A 21,715-nucleotide genomic window follows, 5' to 3' on the forward strand; every position below is an offset into this window, starting at 1 on the left:
AAAAAAAAAAAAAAAAAAAACCCACGTGCCGGGCATGCCCAAAATTCTAGGAGGAGAATGGGGGAGAAGGGATTGCAGCATGGTCATCCCCCTAGGGATGCTTTCTCACTCTTTCTCTCTGGCAAGCACATGCATCCTATAGCAAATTAAAAAGAAAAAGAAAAAGAAAACAAAAACAAAAACAAGAGTCACTCAAGTTGGTAGGTCTAGAGAAGTGGAGATGGCAGTTCCCCTCATGCACTCTGGAGAGATGACCAGAGACTGAGAAGATCGTGGGTTGGGAGATTTGTTTAAGATCTGTGATTTCAGTGTGGGAGATGGTGCTGACTTTGAAAACATGCTTCCACACTTCAAAAACAAAAATGAAAAGACATTTAGTTTGTACTCAGGGGAAACTCCCTCAACCTTCTGGAAGATCTGTCCTTGCTGTGAACGCACTGAGATAAGCACTGCCAGGAGGCAGTCTTTCTCCACTGAGCAACAGTAACAGCCTGGCAGTGTGCACTAAGGCTGGGCAGCCTTACCCTCTGTATTCAGCTACCAGACTTTAACCCACTCACTGGGAATAGGGAATGCAGGGCCTTGGGCGCAAGAGTCCCAGTTCTGGAAGTAAATAGAACTGGGTTTGGATCCCAATGTGGACATTTTTTTTTTCCTTTTTTTGCTGGATGCCTTCAGGCCAGTTTCTAAAGCTTTCTGAGCCTCAGAAATGGGGCAAATACGAGTAAAACAGGGATATAAGAACTTTTCTCCTAGGGTCATTGTGAGATTTAAATGATTCTGATTTCTGTAAGGTGTTTGCACATAGTCTGGCACTCAGTGTGTGCTCGATAAATGTTAAGTGTGATTTGTTGTATTCTCACACCCATGTCAGAGGCAAGAAAGCTGAGCCACAGAGCAGAAATGACTTCCCCGAAGGGATAGAGCAAATGAGCAAAGGTGCAGAAGAACAGGAAATAGAAATCTGTTCAAACATTTTGGAAGGCATTTTGGCAAAATGTAACAAAAGTTAATATGTGCATAGCCTTTAATCCAACAATCCTACTGCTAGGAATTTTTCCTAAGAAAATCATGGCAATTGTGCAGAGATGTATATGCATCTTTATGGGTATATTTTAAAAGAAGCATATGAAAAGTGGGAAGATACTTTGTTTATAAATAGCATCATGTCTAAAAGTCCAACCATAGCAGGCGGATAAAACAATGTTGGTATATTTCCTTTTTTAAAAAACATGATTTCATTTTATTTACTACTATCATGATTGTTTTAATTTGCTAGAGGACCCACACGCTCACCAGAGAGAGACAGAGAGAGGGAGAGAGAGAAGGTGAGGAAGCAAGCTGCTAGGTCCAGCACTTGGACCACGGCTGGCCATGTGGGAGTCTAGCACCCTAACCACCTGCCAGCCCCCATGTTGGTATATTTTTAAAGCATTATACTCTGCTGCTCTAGTAAATAGTGCTGCAGGTCTCAATTTTTCTATGGGAAAATGTTCATGATATATACTGTTAACTTAAAAAAAGGTAGATTTTTAAAAAAAGTTTAAAACATATATACATATATATACATCTATATATATGTATATATGTAGTATTTCCTTGCATAAACATACAGAAAAAACATTGGAAAGACTGACTACTAAAGGATTAACGGTAGTGAGATATACAGTTGATGGGATAATCGGTAATTTGTCCTTTCTTCTTCCTTCTCTTCTATTATCCAAATTGTTTAGGATGAACACATATTTCTTTAATAAGCCAAAGATACATAAAACAAAGCTGCTTCCATTAGGAACTATTTTTTCCCTCCAAAGTGGAAGAGCTGAGAAAAATAATCCAGCTGTTATGATTTAGCAGATGAAGTAAATTCAGCATTATCCTCATGACTTCCATTATTCGTCTCACAAATAGAGTGAGGGGTAAATAAGCCACAGCGTGTCAGAGTAGCTAGAACAGTACCAGGGACATGGCCTACATGTAATAAATAATTCTTAAAAATTAATCCTAGGTAACTGGGAGGCTTGTGACATGCAAGATCCTGTCAAAATATCCCCCCCCCTTTCATAAACAAAACATAACAAAACAAAACAAAACCCATGAGATAGTTCTAGTCTTTGTGTTGCCAATTTCTCTGGGAAGGACAAAGAGAGGTTGTGACATCCCACTGGCTGGAGCCTCAGAAGTAGGAGGGTTTAATCTGGTTGCCTAATTACTCGTGGAGTAATTTAGGAGTTCACAGAACAGGCTGGAAACAAGGCTACCCAACAAACACCGTACTTGCAAGCTCATCTAATCTACTCCACAGACACATCACCCCCAAATCCCTTTTTGCAATGGGTCCAGCAATAAGTAGACCCTTACATAGCTACATATGCATACAGTGAAGAGATGCATTTTTAAAAAAGGTCCATATGATTCAGTCAAATTATGAATTTTCTTTCTGAGTTTGTTAGTTAAAGGACCCCACAAGCGAATCCTTTTGTGAAGTAAATAATCAGCTCTTCCTTGAATTTCTGAAGAAAAAAACCCAGCTTTTCCCACCAGGTTTGCTTAAGGGGAAAATGACCCAGAGTTACAATTCAGAGCTGAATTCCTCCCTCCTTTCTCCACTGTCCTGGTCTTGCCCTGTTGACAAGCCCCACTTAACCACATGGTCTTTGTGGCTGGGCTTTTTATATAAAGGGCACACTCCAAATGACATGCTGACTTCATAGAGAATGTCTCATTTACCTCCTGTGTGACTGACTCATTTGGGGAAATTTTTTATTATTAGAGATTTGCTACAGCTGGAGTAAATCTCCCTCGAAATTCAGTGTTGTCAGGTTCATTCGTGAAGAGCTCAGCAGAGGCTTAGGACATGTGTGGCCTTGGAATAAATATGGCTTTGCATCTAGCATCTACCATGCGGTGTTTGTTTGCGAAATGAATCTGGGGTACACACTCAGAGCTCACCCCAATGTTAGTCAAGCAGGATAACTTGAAAAGCCACTGCTTTGGAAGCATATTACTCATTTTTCCGGAAGGCAACATAAACCAGCTAACAGACATATTAACTATGGTGTTTGCATTTCATTATTCATAATCTCTCTTAAATGAAAAAATTCCTTTCAAAGCTTTAACACTACCTTTTATTATTTTATTTATTTATTTATTTCCTGAGCTGAAGTAGCCATCTTTAGTCCCTCTTCTGTCTTTCTCTCTAAAATGGTTCCCGGGTGCCTTTTTACTTTCCTCCTCACAAACTCTGACATCTGCATGTTGAGCATTTGTCTAGAGAAAGCTTTTGGTATTTTCCTTTGCAACTTCAAAGTCTTAATTTCTCTCCCCGAACCCCAATTTAGGGCGTGGGAATCTTGACGGTGGAATTAATTTTAAGAGTCCACGGGAGAGATATGAAAAAGCAACAATCTCATCTCTTCCCCTCGTCACTAGGCAAACATGAAAAGAGGCTCTCTCGTTTCCATAACTCTATCCACGCTTGACACTTCCCAGCAGGGCACCAAAGACTGGGTTAGCCACCACAGCCAGTGCTGGAAGATTCTCCAATCCAAGACCATTCTTTCAGGGCAGGATAACACCTAGGGATACACACAGTCATTTGCAAGGGGCTTTCTGTATCAACATTTGAGGAGGCTATAATTTGGAAGTCTCCCCCAAATTCATATGTTGGGCCTTGGTTGTATTGCAAAGGTATTAAGTGAAAACTTAATCTCTTCGAGGTATCTCAGGGTAAGGCCTCAGGGTGTGACAAAATCATTAGAGAACAGGGTCCCTAGGATGGAGTTCTGATGACTATTAAAACAGAAAGGAGACCAGAATAGGCAGAAACTTACAGACAACCTCTCTAGGCAAGATCTCACCTTTCGCCATGTTACGACTTCACCAGAAAATGGTCCCTAGACTCTGGACCTCCAAACCGTGAGCGGAATAAACCTCTGTTCTTATGAGTTAGGTGTTTCTGTTAGCAACACAATATTGGACTAATGCAGACACTTAGTCCTTTGAGTGAGAAGGCTATACCTACTTTATGGATTTGGATTTACATGCCAGAACACCAGTGTCCAAGTTCTGAGGTCCCAACCTTTGCCAAGAAGACAGCATCTCCTTTCAGGCCCAGTCCCCGAGCCTTTGTACTTGCTTCTTCCTCTGCCCACACGCTTTTTTGTTTGTTTGTTTGTTTGTTTTGGAGAGGTTTTTGCTATAGGGTGTGTGTGCTCACTAGACAGACAGAGAGATAGAAAGCGAGAAATCACCCCCCAGGGGAGATGGCCACGCTGTAATCCCTTCTCTTCCATTCTCCTCTTGGGATCCTGGGCATGCATACAAACGCGCCTGGCGTGAGTTTAAGCCACCGGGTCCGGGACTCGAACCATGGTCATCTACATGGGAGTCCAGCGACATAGCCATTACACCAACTGCTGGTCCCTGCCTGCACGCTTTTTGTTAGATTTTGCCCATGGCAGGATATTACTCACCTTTCAGACTAAGTACAAATGAGACCTGCCTAGCGAAGCTTCGCCTGACCACCCTATTTCAAATGGCATGTCCTCATTCTCTCTCTCACCAGCCTCTTCTTTTCCTTATAGCTATTATCATAATCAGGGAAGGTCTCATCAATACACTTGTTCATTTGTTTATGCTCTGTCTCCTGACTAGACAGGAAGCACCATAAGGAAAAGAACTTGCCTTTTCACTGCTGAATTTATAAGACTTACTTGGTGCCTGGTACAAAGGGAATGCCAGCTTGTTGTTGAACGAATAACAAATGAGGGACTTGAGGATGGTGTTGCATGTTAAGAAGAACGTGCTGGGATCAGCAGATGGCATAGCGGTTACGTTGCTAGATTCCTACCTGGCTGACTGTGGTTTGAGTTCCAGACCCGGTGACTTGAAAATCACGCTGGGTGCACATGTGCGTGCCCAAGATCATGGGAGGAGATTGGAGCAGAAGGGATTGCAGAGTGGTCATTCCCTCTAGGGGGTGATTTCTCACTTTCCCTCTCACTGTGTTTGTCTGTCTCTCTCTCCCATGAGCACATTCGTCCTAAGGCAAAAACTAATTAAAAAATGAAAATAAGAATGCATGCTATGATGTTGCCTTCCACAGGGCTTGCGGTGTGGTCCTTTTTCTACCCTCTGCCTCTGTGCCCCAACACTTTCACGGAGCTATTCTGGTTGTATCTGAAAGCTGAAATGTTGCCTTGTGACTCAAAAACACGAAATATAACATTTTGAGTGGAAGAAACATCTCAAATCATGCTGACAGCATTTTCACTATTAGCGGCAAACAAATCAACTATAATTAAAATGCTGTCAAAGTGATTTGAGATTTTTCTCACACTTTCAAAGTTCCATATTTCATGACTAGATTATCCAGGCCAGAGAATTTATCACCTCCTGGAGTGCCTTTCTTCCAGGAAGCTCAAAGACGTCTACAAATACTGTCTTATTAATCCTTACATTAAAACCTGTGGGGAAAGTAGGAGGAAAGGACAACACTGTCATGTACAACTTCCCAGAGAAGAAGCTGCCTGAGACATAAAGAAGTTGGGACAGAAGGGGTGGGTTGCAGGTGGTGTGGTGGTTAAGGTGCTGGACACCCACATGGCCAATTGAGGTTCAAGTCCCAGACCTGAGAGCTTGAAAATCATGCCAGGTGCCTGAGAGCCAGCCCAAAAATCCCAGGAGGAGAATGGAGAAGGGACTGTGGTGTGGCCATCCCTTTCTTGGGGGTGGGAAGGGCGAGATTTCTTACTTTCCACCTCACAGTCTCTCTTCAGTCAGCACACATGCCCTATGGCAAAAAAAACCCCTCTTTTTGAAAGAGAAGAAGCTGTGGGGCAGATCTGCACAATGCTGAAGTCTTTGGTCAATTTAGGCTCAATGCCAGGCCACCTGCTTCTTGGGCTTAGTAAGGATATCCAGCCTTTATAGAGAAATTGGCTCCCCATCAGGTTGGATATTTTTAAAGAAGTAAATTGCATTTCCTTGAATTTCTCCTTCTGGCACTATCCTTAATAAGAGATTGGTATGAAAAATACATTTTATTGAGCATTTACTAGGGGCCAGCCCTCGGTTTGGTATTATTTCATTTCATCTTCCTTTAATACAGGTCTAGCAATTGGCAATTTTCATTCATTTGCAGATGCAGAAAGTGAGACTCAGAGAGGTTAAGTGTCCTGCTCCAGTTCCCTTGAATGAGGAAAGGTCAGAAGCAGGCTTTGAACCCAAGCAATCTCACTCCAGGGCACACAGGCCCTACCTTTCTCTGGTTGCCTCATCATTGCCTCATTGTTGAATGGAGATCTAAAAGAAGTGTCAACACCAGGTTTGCCCCAGCACCATAGGATCGGCAGGTACCAGGTGTAAAGAAACCCTCTCATCTCAGGTTTTCACGAAATGGGCATAAGATAGGAAAAAGACTTAATAGAATCATGCTCTTTTCATTTAGATGTTCTGTTTAAACAAAGCCTGCAGGATGTGCCAAAATGAATAGACAAATTGCTAATGTGAACAGTGAGCAGATCTGGAATGCATGGTTTCAAGACTCACCCAGTAGAAATCTTGCTTGCGAATGTTCAGATGGCATTAACATATTAATTTTTGGAAGTGTAGTATTTTTATAAGCACATATACACTTGTATGTGAACATATGGCCCATCGGGTGAGAAAAAAGAATCCTGTGTATTTATAAGCTCTTAAAGTATTATATACAGCACACATATTTAAGTCCATGGGTTTCCAGTGGGGTCCACATGTGAGTTTCAGTGGGTGGGGGAACCCTGTAATCACATGCCAAATTGTTGTGTGTCTGCAATTATGCAGATTTTCCTAGGGGAAGGGTCTGTGACAAAGAGATCTTAATTTACAGTACCATTACTCAAAAACACATCGATGTAGGAGGGTGTTGTGTATACTCTGGGAAGTGCAGTCCATGAGTTTTGTGACAGACCCAGCTAGTTTCTGGCACTTGCTAGTGGTGTGACTATAGGCAAGGTACTTAACCTCTCTGAGTCTCAGTTTATCTATAAGACAGACACCTTTTGGTACTTTGGAAGGCTGGGGAAGGTACACAGAGGCCCAGCACTATGCCAGATGCTTTAGAAAGTGCCTGAGAGACACTGGCTATTTTTATTATTGCCAGTGTTTCACAAAACAGGATGATGGATTTGGGGGAGCGAAGAGCTTCATCCACATGATGCTTTGGAAACCAGATGCAAGACGAGATGAAAAGCTATAGTAAGAGATGATGCCACCGACCTCGGAGCTAGGTTTCTAAAAATCACCCCGCCCCATATCCCTCAGCACAAACTGGGTATCAGTGTGCCTGTCACTTGAGTTTTAGAGATTTTATTTCAAACAGTGTTCCTGAGTACAGGTTCTGGAACCAGCCTGCCAGGCTGGGTTCAAAACCACCTCTCCTCATTTTGCTGTGTTCTGAACACCAAGGCACTCACTCCACCTCCCAGTAAGCGGATGAGTCTATGCACAGCAATGACTCAGCACAGTCCCAGTACATAGTAAGTTCTCCCTGCACAGATGCTGGCTGTTATTGCTCCTGTTATTATTATTAAGTGTATTAATTTATTTCTTCCATGAATGAAAGAGATAGAGAGACAGAGAGACACAGAGGGCGAGACAGCACATCCAGCAAGGTCTTAACACACTTATCCCCTCTCGGCTTCAGCCAGCCCTGGATCCAGGGCATGCTGGTTTCTGGTGTGTGTACAGGGAGGTCCTTAGACATGAATCCAGAGCCTTCATGTGTGGGTGAGTCTCACAGAGCGTTACATTTTACTGCAGAGTCCCCATGTTATTATTATTATTTTATTATCTAACTCAAAGGCCTTAAATAGTTCTAAAACTATGTTTGTGCATCTGAGCCAGTGCCTTTTGAATAGTGGCTGTTTGCAGTTGGATTTTCTTCTTTCCTTTCTTCCCACCACAAATCTCTGATATTTTGAGCTTCTTATGCACAATCCCCTCACAGCCAGGGTCACCATGGCTCTTTAGAACGGAGGAAATGTGACCACACAGCAAAGGAAGTACGCCGGAGGAAATGTGACCACACAGCAAAGGAAGTTGGCAGAGAGAATAACCCAAAACAAACGAAAGGAATTATTCCAAAAAACCTTGAAGGCAAGAAAATGGAAACTACAAATAACAGCTATTTATAATTGCTGGTTGTTTTTCCGCAGAAGCCCTGGGATGATGGAGAGGGTCCCGCCAATCTCATTGTTCCTCGTGGAGCAGGCTGCCAAGAACGCCTTTCGACCTGAGGAAGGCAGCTGCTCCAGACAGGGTGTCTGATAAGTCTCGCTCTAGATGAACTCTCAGAGAACTAAGGGCGCAGAACAAAGCTTCCACTACTTCTGTCCTGACCCTTTGGGTGAGCACCACTTCCGCCACTGACCCGGCTCCCCAGACAGGCACATTCCTGAGCCGTATGGTGCAGATCTGCTCTGCTCCTAGACAAGAAGCACTCTGGAGGCCGCTGGGATGGAACGCGTTTGCTTATGTAAGGAAGATTTTCTAGGCAATGGGTGCCAAGGTGAAGTTTGAGGCGTTGGGGCGGGCTACTTTCAGCATGAGTGTTGCATTTTCGGCTGTGCTATAAAATCCACACCCTCTGTAGTCAACTTAAAGGGCTCCGTTAATAGCATTTTGTGATGATGCCAGAGTACAAAGTAGGTGAGGGCAGTCCACAACGGACGCCCATTCCTTTCTTCCTTCGCGGGGCAGCAGCGGTGCCAGCGTGCTGGTGCTTGGGTGTGAAGATGAATCCCAGCAGAGCCAAGATTTGCCAAAAGGGCCTATGCTGGCCTGGGTCGATCACGCTCTCACGCCTCGTTTTGCCTCATCTCATGATCGGGAACAGGGATCACGCCTCTGTACTCTGAGTAAGCAGGAAGGGGGGTAACGAGACGGGTAACCATAGAGGGGAAGTCAGAGCACATCAGGCTGGTGAGCTGGCAGTGCCCCTCTACTCTGCAGAGTGAACGGTTTCCTCTGGGACAGGCTTTCACTAACCCTGGCTCCCGGAGGATCCAATTGTGAGAGCAAATCATAACTTTCCCATCTGTCCAAAAAATGGGAGCCTTCGGGGAACAGAGGAGTACAGGACACGAGGGAATCAATCACTGTGTCAGAAAAGTCCTTTCTGATTTCTCAAGGATTTACATTCCCGATCATTTTTCTATTCCCCTTTTCAGGTATCCAGCCTCCATAACAAAATATGGAAGACAGAAAAAAACAGAACAAAACAAAACAAACAAAACAAAACCCCTGCCTGAATTACATGCCGTTCAGAAATCCAAGTAAGGGACAGTTTGGGAGAAGGTGGCAGATGTAATGGGCCCTGTTTTTGGATTTCATTCACTTGGAGCATCGGGTTACAGAGTGGAGAGCTACTCCTGGCTCCAGGGGCAAACATGTCACTACTGTGCAAAAAGCATCATGGTGTGGAAATGATGGGCCTGCACTAATGTCCAGGCAGGAAGGGGCTGCTGCACGCCAGGGTGGAGATTCTGAATGTAGTGATCAGTGGCCAGTCAGCTGGAACTGCTTCCTCTTCTCAAACTGCCACTCCGTGGCTTGGGCTGCAGCACCTTGGCTGTACTCGGTGTAAGGCAGCAGGTCCACACAACACATGTTAAAGCACTCGCCTCTCCCCATCACGGAAACGTCCTTTCTAGTCTGAAAGAACTGGTCCAGTTTGTTGGGGGACGGAGCAGTGAACCATCAGAAATGGTCTTTTTGTTTGTTTTTTTTGAGAGTTTATTTCTTTCTTCCATGAGAGAAAGGCAGAGGCAGCACTCCCAAAGGGTCTTTGCACCACGATCCAGTCCCAGGCGCAGCCAGCCCCAGATTATGGGCATGTGTGTGCCTGGTGTGCTCAGAGAAGTCTCCAGAGGCAAACTTGGAACCTTTCCATGTGGATCAGCCTCGCAGAGCATAGTGTTCTTGCGTGCCACTCCCCAGCCCTCTCAGGACTATTCAACGCTCTTGCCAGGAGGTTCACATGTCCATGAAGAAATATGTCCAGAAAGGACCTGAGCGTCTCTAAGAAAGGGAACCAGATTGCAGGATGCCTCCAAGCAGGATGGGAGCAATGTGAGTCAGACCTTGGAGCATCTTGATTTATCCACAGCTAAAAGTAGACTGTTTATTTTGTGCAAGGAGCTGCTGCTGGCTGGCTGGTCACCATAGTGCAGTGACCAGTAGGGGCCTCACAGCATGGTGGACATATCAGGGTCAGAGCTGAGCTGCAGGAGTCACACAGGGATAGGAGCCCTGGCAGGGGAGAGTATAACAGAAGACCCCCAGAACAGAAGTCAGAACCCCAACATTTTACCCAGCAGCCTGCCCTGAGGCTTGGGCTAATACCTGGACCTGCTTGGATTTTAGTTCCCAGTGGATAAGACTTCCCAAATAATACTACTTTCCTACCTTCCTACCACTCTCAAAGGGATGACACACAGATAAATCACTTTGAACTTTCAGATGAAAGGTGCTCTGTAAACCTGAGGTCTCATCAACTGTAATTGTTACGGTAATTATTTTAATGATAATAATGATGATAATGGGAGAAGGAGGGTGGGGTGGGGAAGAAACCTCCTACCTGGAGACAAAGAAAAACTCTTCCATTAAAACCTGCGTCATGATTCCTTCTGCTCTTAGTCCTTTACCATCTCTTTCAAACTGCCAATTCCTGGGCTGAAATATTATTTACTCCTTTCCTCTCCAATAAAACAATTATTTGTTGCAGCATTTTCCCTCCCACTCACTCTCCGGTGTGTCTAGCTTCACTGACAGCTCAGCCATGGACTGTTCACATGTCTCGCTCACCCTAGAAGACTCTGGTTCAGCTCCATTGACACTAAAGGCAGGAGAATTCTCTGTGTGTGAGGAATCAATTACTTCCGCTGACACTCTATTACGAGCCCTCACATCTTTGGATTCCAGACGGAGAGTGAAGGTAGTGGTGGTGGTAGGGATGGCCAGGAATGTGAAGAGGATGGTGAGGGGGGTTGGAGGGGACAGGGCAAGAAGAGGTGGATGACAAGGAGGCAGACAGAGACTATTGACTGAAAGTCAGGCCTTTAGCTTGTATTTAAAGACACAGAAAGATCTCTCTCTCCTTGACTGCCCTGGCGGCATCCGGAGGTGGCCACATGGCAGGAAGAGGCAAAGAAAGGGATAAAAAGAGGAAAGGAAAAGGCTTGTCAAGGATATCTAAAGGTCCCAAATACCTAAGCACTAGGACAGCAGATGACAGCTCTAGGCAGACTGACAAAGGAATGCGGAATGCGAAGGCAGCTTGGGGTTGCCTGGCTTCACATTCAGCTCTACCATTCAGTACTCTGTGTGATCTCTTTGGGCCTCAGTATCTCCATCTGTTAACCAAGAATATGAGTCGGACTCGTACCAGTTTGGGAGTTAAACATGGAAGGTTCTTAGCATAATGCCTGATGCCTGGCAAGAGCTCAATAAATACTCGGGACTGTTGTCTCATTCTGAGAGTCCTTCCACACCACCTACAAACATATAGTAAGTTCTTTACAGGGCAGAGCAGAAAAATATATAAAGACTGCCAACATGCTTGGCTACAGAGTAAGGAAAAAAGCTCAAAAACAATCATGTGGATTTTCCTTGGTCATGTGCAATCCTATGCTGCCCTCTCAAATCAAAGCTCAAGGCACATTTCTTTCTTTCTTTCTTTTCTTTATTTTAAAAATTAATTTTGACCCAGCTAACATTTTTCAGGGATTTTCCTTCTAGGAAAGAAAATGTTGATTATGTAAATGAAATACAACCATCTACTCTGCAATCAACGGAGATGAGTTGTGAGGCACGAGGTCCTGTAATGAAGGACGATTATGGGAGCTCTTTTCTAGAAGGAAAGACAAGGGCAGCTAATATATATATATTTTTCTGGGATGATTTATCTAGGCAGAAGTAGAAGAATGGAATTAATTTATCTCTTGAGTTTTTTTTTTTTTTTTAAATCCAAAGGTTTAAATCCCCTTGCCACTAAAAAAGGACAGTTCAAAGAGAACATGTGTGTGTGTGTGTGTGTGTGTATGTCATATCACACACACACACACACACACATCACACACACATATTTTTCTATAGGATTTATGACTATAGGAAAGTACACAAATCGTTTTTTAGAAAAGTCTAATTTCTTTACTTGGTCTATTTCCCTTTTCTTCTTTATCCCCTTCATAGCTGGAGCTCCCACTGAATTTCTGAAGACAGACTCTCAGCCGGTGTAATTAGATGGGAGAATTACATGGAGTTACATGGGATGAGAGGCTGGCCCTTTGGGACCTCTGGTTCAGAGAAGGTGCCAGGATTGAGAGGCAGGACAAATGGGATTGTGTATGACAAAATCTCAAGTGATTTTCTCCATCAGAAGATAAGATGCATTGTTAAGGACATCCACAGTGAAACTTGCATTGAGAGAGTTACGATTGCAACATCACAGATTTAACAACAACCTGCCAAAAATAACCGTTGTCCCAACTGCTCTTTAACCTTGGTAAGAAGAGGAGAACAATCTGTGGGCTGCTTTTCCCTACCCCGTGGGCCAGTTTTAGTTGCTGGTGGAGACCTTGGTCAAGGTTGGTGAGCACAGGGTCAGCTGCCAGCTGAGCTTGAGTTAGCTGGACTGTTCCCATTATTACAGCACGTACCTGGAGGTGGATCTGTTTCTGTCATTAGGAGGGTTGTTGCAATACAGAGAAGTATTACTGCTCACCGGCTCCTTGGGGGAATCAGAATATTTCTGTGGTTGGCAGGCAGTAAATCTATAATAATGTCCCAAGTAATCAACCTGAGGGTCTCACCCGAGGGAGTGCAAGACACCCTCTTGAACCACAGAGAACTCCAGTCTGCTGGTTGGCTTTTCAGAGACTCCAGTGCACATCAGCTAAAGCCACACTTCTACTTGGGCAATTTGTCCTCTCGCCTTATATCCACAGGCAAGAGATGTGGCTTCAGAGACAGTCCTGCGTGGGAATAAATTGATAGAGGAGCTTAATCCGAAGCATTACGTAGACTTTCCTAGACCAAGCCCCACTTCGGGCGTTAAACTGCAGGTCCCTGGAATGGAGTTTGAGACTGTAGAGACCCTACAATGGATGGGGAGGGTGGACGCAGCAGAGACTCTTGAAATCTCAGCCTTTCCTGCTTCCTGACCCCAGCCCTTCTCCTAAGGAGAAGGTGGAAGCCGCCTGGCCAGGAAATAAAATTAAAAAGCATTGCTCAAGCATTTCTTTGTGGGAAAGAGGGTTTGTATCAGCAAGTCACAAGACAGCCCTTCCTACACTACCCTTATAATGCTCACTGGGAAGGAGCTTGGGATTGGGTATGTTCAATTCCTGTGGTTTCTGAAGGCATCAAGCCCTTTCCCCTTCTTGCCCTTGCACAAGCTGCTTTCTGGTTGGACTACCAGCTACATATACTCACCCTTGACTTAGCTTACTTCTTCAGGATCAGTGCAGGCATCACCTCCTCCAGGCAGCATTCCTTGATCTCCCCAGCCTAGGCTGGATCTAGGTTCTGTGGGCCCATATAGTAGGCCAAGGTCATATCCCTAGCCAGTGAGAATAGTTTAGGGGAGGTGGGTAGTAGAAGAGCAAAAAGCACCAATTGAAAATCCCTTCTCTGCCACCTGTGAGATTGGGACCTTAAGCCAATTGTTTAACTTCTGTGAGCTCAAGTTTGCTTATCTGTAAAATGGAAAGAGTAACCATAACTTTGCAGGGTTTTGTTGGGAGGATTAAATGAGACAATGTGTATTAAATGCTTAACAGAATGCCAGGACCATAGGGGATATTCCAGATGTGGTAGTTTTATCATCAATAACTATCTTTTTTTTGTGTGTGTCTTCTTTCCCCAAACTCTAAGTTCCAAAGAGGTGATTTTTCTCATCACTGAATTCCCATTGCTATCATTGTGCTTGACACATAGTGGGTGCTTAATAACGGTTACCTCATAAATGAATGGTCGATTGCCATTGCCATTTTGTTGGTGAAAAAACCCAAGTCACAGAGTAGTTAGTGACATTCAGGGCCTGTATCTTGTCTTTCTCCTGTCATTATGTCTTATCTGCAGATAGTCCAGTAGGGAAGACAGATCTGTCTGCCTTAGAACACAGGTTCATGTCACACTGACCTCTCTCCTAGTAGCGCTGATGTAAAAGTATCACTGAAACAACCACATGCGTGCACCTGCTTAGCACCCTCCAGGACTAAGTGCTAGAGTTAGAAATAAAACATATAGTCTGTGCCAATGGAGAATCTGCATGCATAGGACTCAAGATGACCACACATGAACAAAAAGCAAGCAAATCAAGGTGATGTCAAATGTTCTGGGAGTCCAGAGTACAACTGATAAGATAAAATTGGAGGATGCAAGAAACTGAAGGAAGGAGGGAAGGGAGGGGAGCGTGTCACTAGACAGGGTGGAGGGAGGGAGGAAGAGAATCTAAACACTGGGAACCCAGGGGGCTCATGCAGACTAAGACTGCATTCAGTTGTTTGGAATGAAGGATGTTTACTGAGCACATGGAAACACTGCCGGCTAGGTGGATAGGGACCAGATTATTCAGGCCTGGCCTGGTCTTTTCCCTCTGTTTACTATGGTTGAGTTATCAACTTGGGAAACTGCATCCTTTCTAAGAGTTTGTCTGTCTAAGATTTCTGGGAGAAATGGACACATCTTCTGAGATCTAGAGGCCCTCTCTGGCTGTAAATAAACACAGGAACACCCTGTTTATCTAGGACACTTACAGGCCAAATATCCAAAACCTTAAATACCCAGAACATGGTGGGGAGGGTTGGAGAAGTACGGAAGAAAATATCTCAAGTAGCGACAATAATGCTGAGAATTAATGGGTTGTTGCCCTTACGCTTCGTCACTCTGAGGGCGCACCCTGTCCTTACTCTGCTCTGAGCTTGGCTGACTGAGGCAAACTAGAAATGCCGGCTCTGGGATCACACTGGCTTAGGGCAAAGCTTAGACCCCCAGAATCATAACTTCCTAACAGACAGCAACACTTCCTGAAGCAAAACTGATACACATAAAAAAGTAAAAACCAGTCAGAAGAGGAACGTTCTAGGAGGCAGGCACATCCATAGCAGGAAGTGATAAACGGGGGTATTGATAGAAAATAATCCTAAACTTTTCCATGAAAAAGGGCAAGAGTTTAACAGTTTCTAATTTATTGAGCATCTACATAAACACAACAATCCTGTAAAATAGTTATTATTATAGTTTTGCTGATGAGAAAACTGAGGCTTAGGAAATTTAAAAGGTTAACAAAAGTTTAAGTCTAAATTGATCTCATCCTAGGTCAGCCTATGGCACAGTGGTTATGGGAACTGAACCCCGCATGACCACTGGCGGTGTGAATCCTGGCCCTGGTGACTTGGAAAACATGCCAGGGGTGGGGGTGTGTGTGTGCATGCATGTCCCAAATCTTGAAAGGAAAGAGGAATGGAGGAAAACAGATTTCAGTGTGACCACACCCCACTGGGAGGGGCTTTCTCTTTGTCTCTCTGGTTCAAGTGAGTGCACATGCCCTCTGGCAGTTAAAACAAAAAAAGATGGGACAAATTGATCTCATTGAGATAGAACCTTACCGGGTCTCTGTCCCCAAAAGTGAAGTTCAGAATTAGAAGCCTGAATCATCAAGAAAACGTTGACCTGGGAACCAGCAGTTAGCCTAATGGCTATGTTGCTGGACTCCCACGTAGTCGACTGTGGTTCGCGTCCCGGACCCAGTGGCTTAAAACTCACGCCGGGTGCGTGTGCGTGTGTGCCCAAGATCCCGAGAGGAGAATGGAGGAGAAGGGATTGTGGTGTGATCATCCCCCCTAGGGGGTGATTTCTCGCTTTCTGTCTCTATGTCTCTCTCTGTCTGTCTGGTGAGCGCACACGCCCTATAGCAAAAAACCTCTCCAAAAAAAAAAAAAAAAAAAAACGAAGAAGAAAGCGTTGACCGTTCTCTTAGTATTCATTTTGTTTCAGAAGACAGGGAAGTGTGGCACATGATTTGAAATATTCCTTATCTGAAACCCTTTAAAAAAAGAACTTTTGGAACTTTCAAGAGGTATGTTTCAGTATCCAAAAATTTTACTCACATGGAGTGTCATTTTTCCATTATAGGGTAGATGAGATACTGTACTGAACAGAACATATAAACATATAAAATCACTAGTGTAGACTTCCTTACGAATTTTTTTTTTTTTTTATCCCAGAAAATGTTTTTTTTTTTCAAGTCTTCCTGATGGCCATTGCACTTTCTGAAACATGTTGTTCAAAATACTCATTGATTCGGGTTTAATTTGGTGGAGCCTCTGGAACGGGCGGGATTCTACGCCTGTCTGAGAGCGCGTGAATAAGCTGTGTATCACATGCAGGTGGGTATTTTTGAAAAGCCACACATTTAAAATGTTCAAAATGGGAAAAACGCTCAGCTTTGTGTGTGTGCTTTTCAAACCATAACACTCACCCTGTTGGCCGATGACTCAAGCGAAAGGCCTCTGTCTGCCGAGGCAGCCACATCTCAGCATCCTCTTCCCCACAGGGAATGAAGTGGCTTCTCTCTTTTGCCCAGATGGCCCTGAGCCCTGCCCTTCTGTCCCTCAACCACAGAAACACAGTAGTGCCGCAGTGGCCTCTGGCTCTGCCCTCAGCTGCTAAACAGGCCCCAGAACAGCCTATGGGGGTGTGGGTTTGGAGCCCTGCAAATGGCCAGGGGGAGGGGGACAGTGGCATTAGCCTACACTGAGTCAGGCAAAGCTGAGGCCTATGAGTGAAATTTTCCAAGCAGACAGCAGGCTTAAATGGAATAAAATTAACAAGCAGCAGTTAGGGGGAAAGGTCTGTCCGAGGTTTACTCAGCAATAGCCTCGACCTTTGGGATGTAGATTTCAAGCTACAGAGAGCCAAGGGTTTAGGGGCCACAGACTGGGATAATGCTTTCATATCAGGGCCCTGTGCCCAGGTCACGGGGCAACCTCTGCAGTTAATCCTGTACAAAGAAAGAAGAAGAGAAAACGCGAGGGCAGGCATGCTGACTGCTGCCCTTTGCCACATCTGGGCTAGCTTCTTTCCCCACTTGCTTACTCATTTCCCCTTTTTGCTAGGCTGTTCCTGAGGCACTGTATCGCCAGAAAAATAGTTTAAGCAGTTTTCTTTTGGGAAGTATCCACCTTATGGGCCTTGAGAGCCAAATCCAATTTGAAACATGCACCCAAAATGAAAGGAGAAAGGAGGCTAATTTTCTTTGATAGAAAGTGCTTTCCAAACCCAGGAGCTCCCTTGGAATGAAAATGAAGTATGGGGGAGAGAGAGAGAGAGAGAGAGAGAGAGAGAGAGAAAGCTGAACAGGCATAGGACAGAACTTCCAGGACTTCAATTAGATTAATTGTTTCTTTCACAAGAAAGTAAAATAAGGCAGTGGGGAGGGGGAAGCGCATTTACTCTGAATACAAATGACCAAGGGAAAATGTCAAAAATGCCTTAAAGAGTGAGAGGTGGAGAGAACCTGATGTGTCTTTCCAAATACAAAAATTAATAAGAGAGCGAGAGAAAGGAGGAGTGAAGGGGAAATGGGGGATGGGCAGGACAAGGAGAATTAAGGACAAGGTTAACCAGATAAGGTGTCACCTCCACGGAGCTTTCTTGACAATTTAGAACTGGGGGAAAACAGACCCTAAAAAGATTTTATTTTCCTGACCTTCCTGGTCTTTCAGGTTAAAGCCAGAAGCATGGGATGGGGGTGGGGGTGGGGAAGAAAACAGGAAGCTATTTAGTGAGGATGAGAAGCCAGAAGATACCCTGTGACACGCCTGCTTCCTGCACTCCAACTCCAGCAAGGGGCAATGCCGTCGTCCCTCCCACTGTAAGAGACTCCAGAAACCTGGAGTTCTCCCACTCCTGGGGGCTGAGTCCCATAGGGAGGAGTACCCAGCAGCCACAGTAGGCCAGGAGCATGTATTTTGGCGTTTAGTACCTCCCAGCATGTTTTAAGCCATGCTTATGAGCTCTATGATTTTCCTTCCAAAAGCTGTGCCTTCTCCCTCTGCTACTATGAATATACATAAGATGACCTCTTAGCAATTTCCCTGGGAGATTTGCTGGCATAAGCATAACAGAATTTGGCCCTCCATCGAGAGAGGCGCTTAGTCAAATTTCTCTGAGCTCAGATGCGAGCTCTCTGGACAATATATTACGCTTTAGTTGGTGCCAACCTTCTGCAGCCTAGCCAGAGGAACTGGGACCCCAGATGCTTTATGAAGAAGCTCTTCTAACAGAAATTCTTGGTAAATTTTCCTGTCAGGGGATCAGAAGATGCTGAACGAATGTATCTAGGGTGTGCATTTAACTTAGACAAAGAGGAACTGATGTTACCCTGTGTCATCTATTGAGTCCAGAGTGGATCTGGGATTAGAAACTCTATCTTATGACTCTAGGTCACATGAGGCATCCCTCCAGGAAACTTGGTTTTCAACAAAGACTACCTCTTGTTAGGAGAAAACCATTAGGTAGGTGCAAAGTAGTCCTAGGAGGATAATAATGACATCAATTCACTAAGCCTCACAGTCTAGCACTAGTTAAAGAGGGGCCTTGTTTCTTCCATGAGAAAGTGCTGGCCTGGACTTAGGCCTGCTCTAAAATGAACGCTGGGAGTTTCACTTGCTCCCTTGGACCTATCCTGCCAGCAAACCCCTTTATTAATTTTTCAGTCCTTGCAATGCCTTTGCCACAAGGAACACTCAGATAATTTAGTAATCCTAAGGGATCATTGACCACCCATCAGAGCAACTGCATATTGTAGGTACCCTGTTGGGACAAGATGTGATCATTGGCACACTCTTCTTTCTCTGTACAGAAAGCTCTCACTTTTGTTTCAAGAGAAGAAAACTATCTTATGACTCCCAGTCACACGAGGCATCTATCCAGGAAACCATTGGTTTTCAACAAAGACTACCTCTAGTTAGGAGAAAACTACTAGGTAGATGCAAAGTAGTCTTAAGAGGATAATAATGACATCAATTCATTAAGATAGAGCTCAGCAGACAGTATGAATGAAACTCACTCGCATTCTTGACATTATAACCTTGCTACATCCCCACCTTAGCTGACAGGGACCTGGATGTTAACATGGCATTTCGAAAGCACTCATGAATGTCTAAATGTTTACTTGGCATCTCCTATGCCATATATTTCCCAGGTTTCAGAACCAATGTAGTTGTAAGACCAGCTGAGTCATCTCAGGTGACGGACTTAGCCTCGCTGTGCTTCAGTTTCCTCACCTACAAAATGGAGATGGTGATGGCACCCATTTCCCAGTGCCATCAGAATGGAATGGACTGATATCCGTAAAGCAATTAGAACAGTATTTGCTAAATAAATCCATACACCAGCCTTCAGACTCTAACCTGTGCAGTGCAGAAATCAAGAATCGATATGCGTCTTAGACCTGCTCAGACAGACTCATGTTTTACTCTCTCTTTCTACAAGAAAACCAGCTGCCACTTCACACGCTAACAGCCTGATCCACCGCGGCTGGACGTAGAGGAAGTGTCCACTCAGTGAGTTGGCTACTGCTTTCTTAAGGAAGTGGGTGGGGTTCTCACATGGAGCAGCTGGGGAGATGGGGAGATGTCCAAGGGGAAGGTATATCCAGAGTCAGAATATGGGGTTTTGTAATCCACCTCCTGCCCCCACCTGGCAATTCTCTTCCACTGCCCGCTCATGAAGTCAGGAACTATTCTTTACACTAAAGAGAGCTCTTTCTCTCTACGGTGGGACCAACTACACCTCGATGACCCCGACAAGAGAGTGCCATCCTGAGAACTCCCTCTGGCAGCAGCAGGTGCTAGGGGGAGGGGTTGAGTTTCAGGGACAGGGTAGCCCACTGGAATGGGATGGTGCTTACTTGCAGTCATGCTTCTCAATCTCGAAGTGGGGGTTGAAGTTGAGCACAATCTTCTGGTTGGGTTCAGGGGCGTAAACAATCCACTCGCAGTTCTGGTGGGAGGGGTAATCCTGGGGGTAACCGGGAGAGGTGATGTAGCCAGCATCTTTGGAATTCAAACGACCTCCACAGGGTTGGTCTGAAAAAGAAAGCAAGAACCCAAAGAACTTCAAGTATGTTACAACCTTTCTCCCCCCTTCTCTCTGCTTCTCTTTCCTACCAGTGGCTGATTAAAACTATCTTACAGACCTTTTATGGCAGTCTAGAAGAGTAACCTACTTACTCACTCAGTGGAAGAGATTATTTCAGCTCATCCCTCCCTCTACCCACCCAACCACACACACACACACACACACACACACACACACACAAAAGTATTCCATAAAAGATACACTGTTCACCGTGGAATGGGATGGTGCTTACTTGCAGTCATGCTTCTCAATCTCGAAGTGGGGGTTGAAGTTGAGCACAATCTTCTGGTTGGGTTCAGGGGCGTAAACAATCCACTCGCAGTTCTGGTGGGAGGGGTAATCCTGGGGGTAACCGGGAGAGGTGATGTAGCCAGCATCTTTGGAATTCAAACGACCTCCACAGGGTTGGTCTGAAAAAGAAAGCAAGAACCCAAAGAACTTCAAGTATGTTACAACCTTTCTCCCCCCTTCTCTCTGCTTCTCTTTCCTACCAGTGGCTGATTAAAACTATCTTACAGACCTTTTATGGCAGTCTAGAAGAGTAACCTACTTACTCACTCAGTGGAAGAGATTATTTCAGCTCATCCCTCCCTCTACCCACCCAACCACACACACACACACACACACACACACACACACACAAAAGTATTCCAGAAAAGGGTCATAAATATCCCCAATTACACGGTCTGAGATTAGAAAAACAAGAAGGCTGCAAATTGAACATGCCTCCCTGCCTTTTCCTGTCTCCACTCCCTGGCCCATCTTCCATCTTCCTCTCCTCATTCAAACCTCTCATCTCTATCTTTATCTCCTAAATCCCTCATTCTATATGATGTCTCCCAGCCCAGCCCAAGCAGCCAGCACTCAAGGTTCCAGGAACTGACAATAGTGGTTTTGTGGTGCTGACCCACAAGTGAGCCTGGTAACAATTACATGTGTTGCAAAGGAAGCAGCACTTTTAGCTTTGGGCCAGAACAGCCCCTGGAGGGTGATTTCAGCTTTTTTTTTTCCTTTTTTTTTTTAGAAAGAAAAAGCAAAACCCCCAAACATTTAATTCTACATATACCGCAAATTTGATTTATTATTTCATTATACGCTGAGTGGAAAAAATCTGTCTTGGAGAATCCACTGGCTCCGACCTCAGAGTTTCGACAAAGGTGCTTTGTGCTGAATGACGCCGGCCTGGGTTTCTTCTTCGGCACTTTCTGCCCACTGTCCCTCCTGCCTAGTCACCACCACCAGAGTGTGCTGCTGCTTTGTTCAGCATAAACAGCAACTAGCCCTTGCAAAGGGCAGCTGCAGGGGAGTGGCTGGCTCCCCCTTGCCAGCAATGCCCAGCTGGAGGTAAACAGCTTCATGTGGGCCAGGAGAGAAGGGGCGATCTTCAAAGGCAGCAAAGGTGGGTGATGACATTTGAAGAATCTCGTCTATTTGGGAGTGAAGTTCTGCAACCTCCAGCAGGAGTTCTTGAGAAATGGGGGGCTTTTGCTTAATAGCACAGTAGCACAGATGATGGAAAGGCACA

At 44.8% G+C, this 21,715-nt stretch overlaps 1 protein-coding gene across 4 annotated transcripts in view; it reads right to left on the reverse strand.

Annotated features, from left to right (window-relative positions):
- The window catches only part of NRP2 (neuropilin 2), a 139,558-nt gene that overhangs the window by 102,417 nt on the left and 15,426 nt on the right, over positions 1-21,715 (reverse strand). For all 4 annotated transcript variants that reach the window (XM_006142458.3, XM_027768426.1, XM_006142460.3 and 1 more), the window contains exon 2: positions 20,423-20,600. In XM_006142458.3, coding sequence (XP_006142520.1) covers positions 20,423-20,600 — 178 coding nt within the window. The remainder of the gene's footprint in view (positions 1-20,422; positions 20,601-21,715) is intronic.

Source organism: Tupaia chinensis, unplaced genomic scaffold (assembly GCF_000334495.1).
Source record: "Tupaia chinensis unplaced genomic scaffold, TupChi_1.0 Scaffold000076_1, whole genome shotgun sequence".
Lineage (NCBI taxonomy): Eukaryota > Metazoa > Chordata > Mammalia > Scandentia > Tupaiidae > Tupaia > Tupaia belangeri.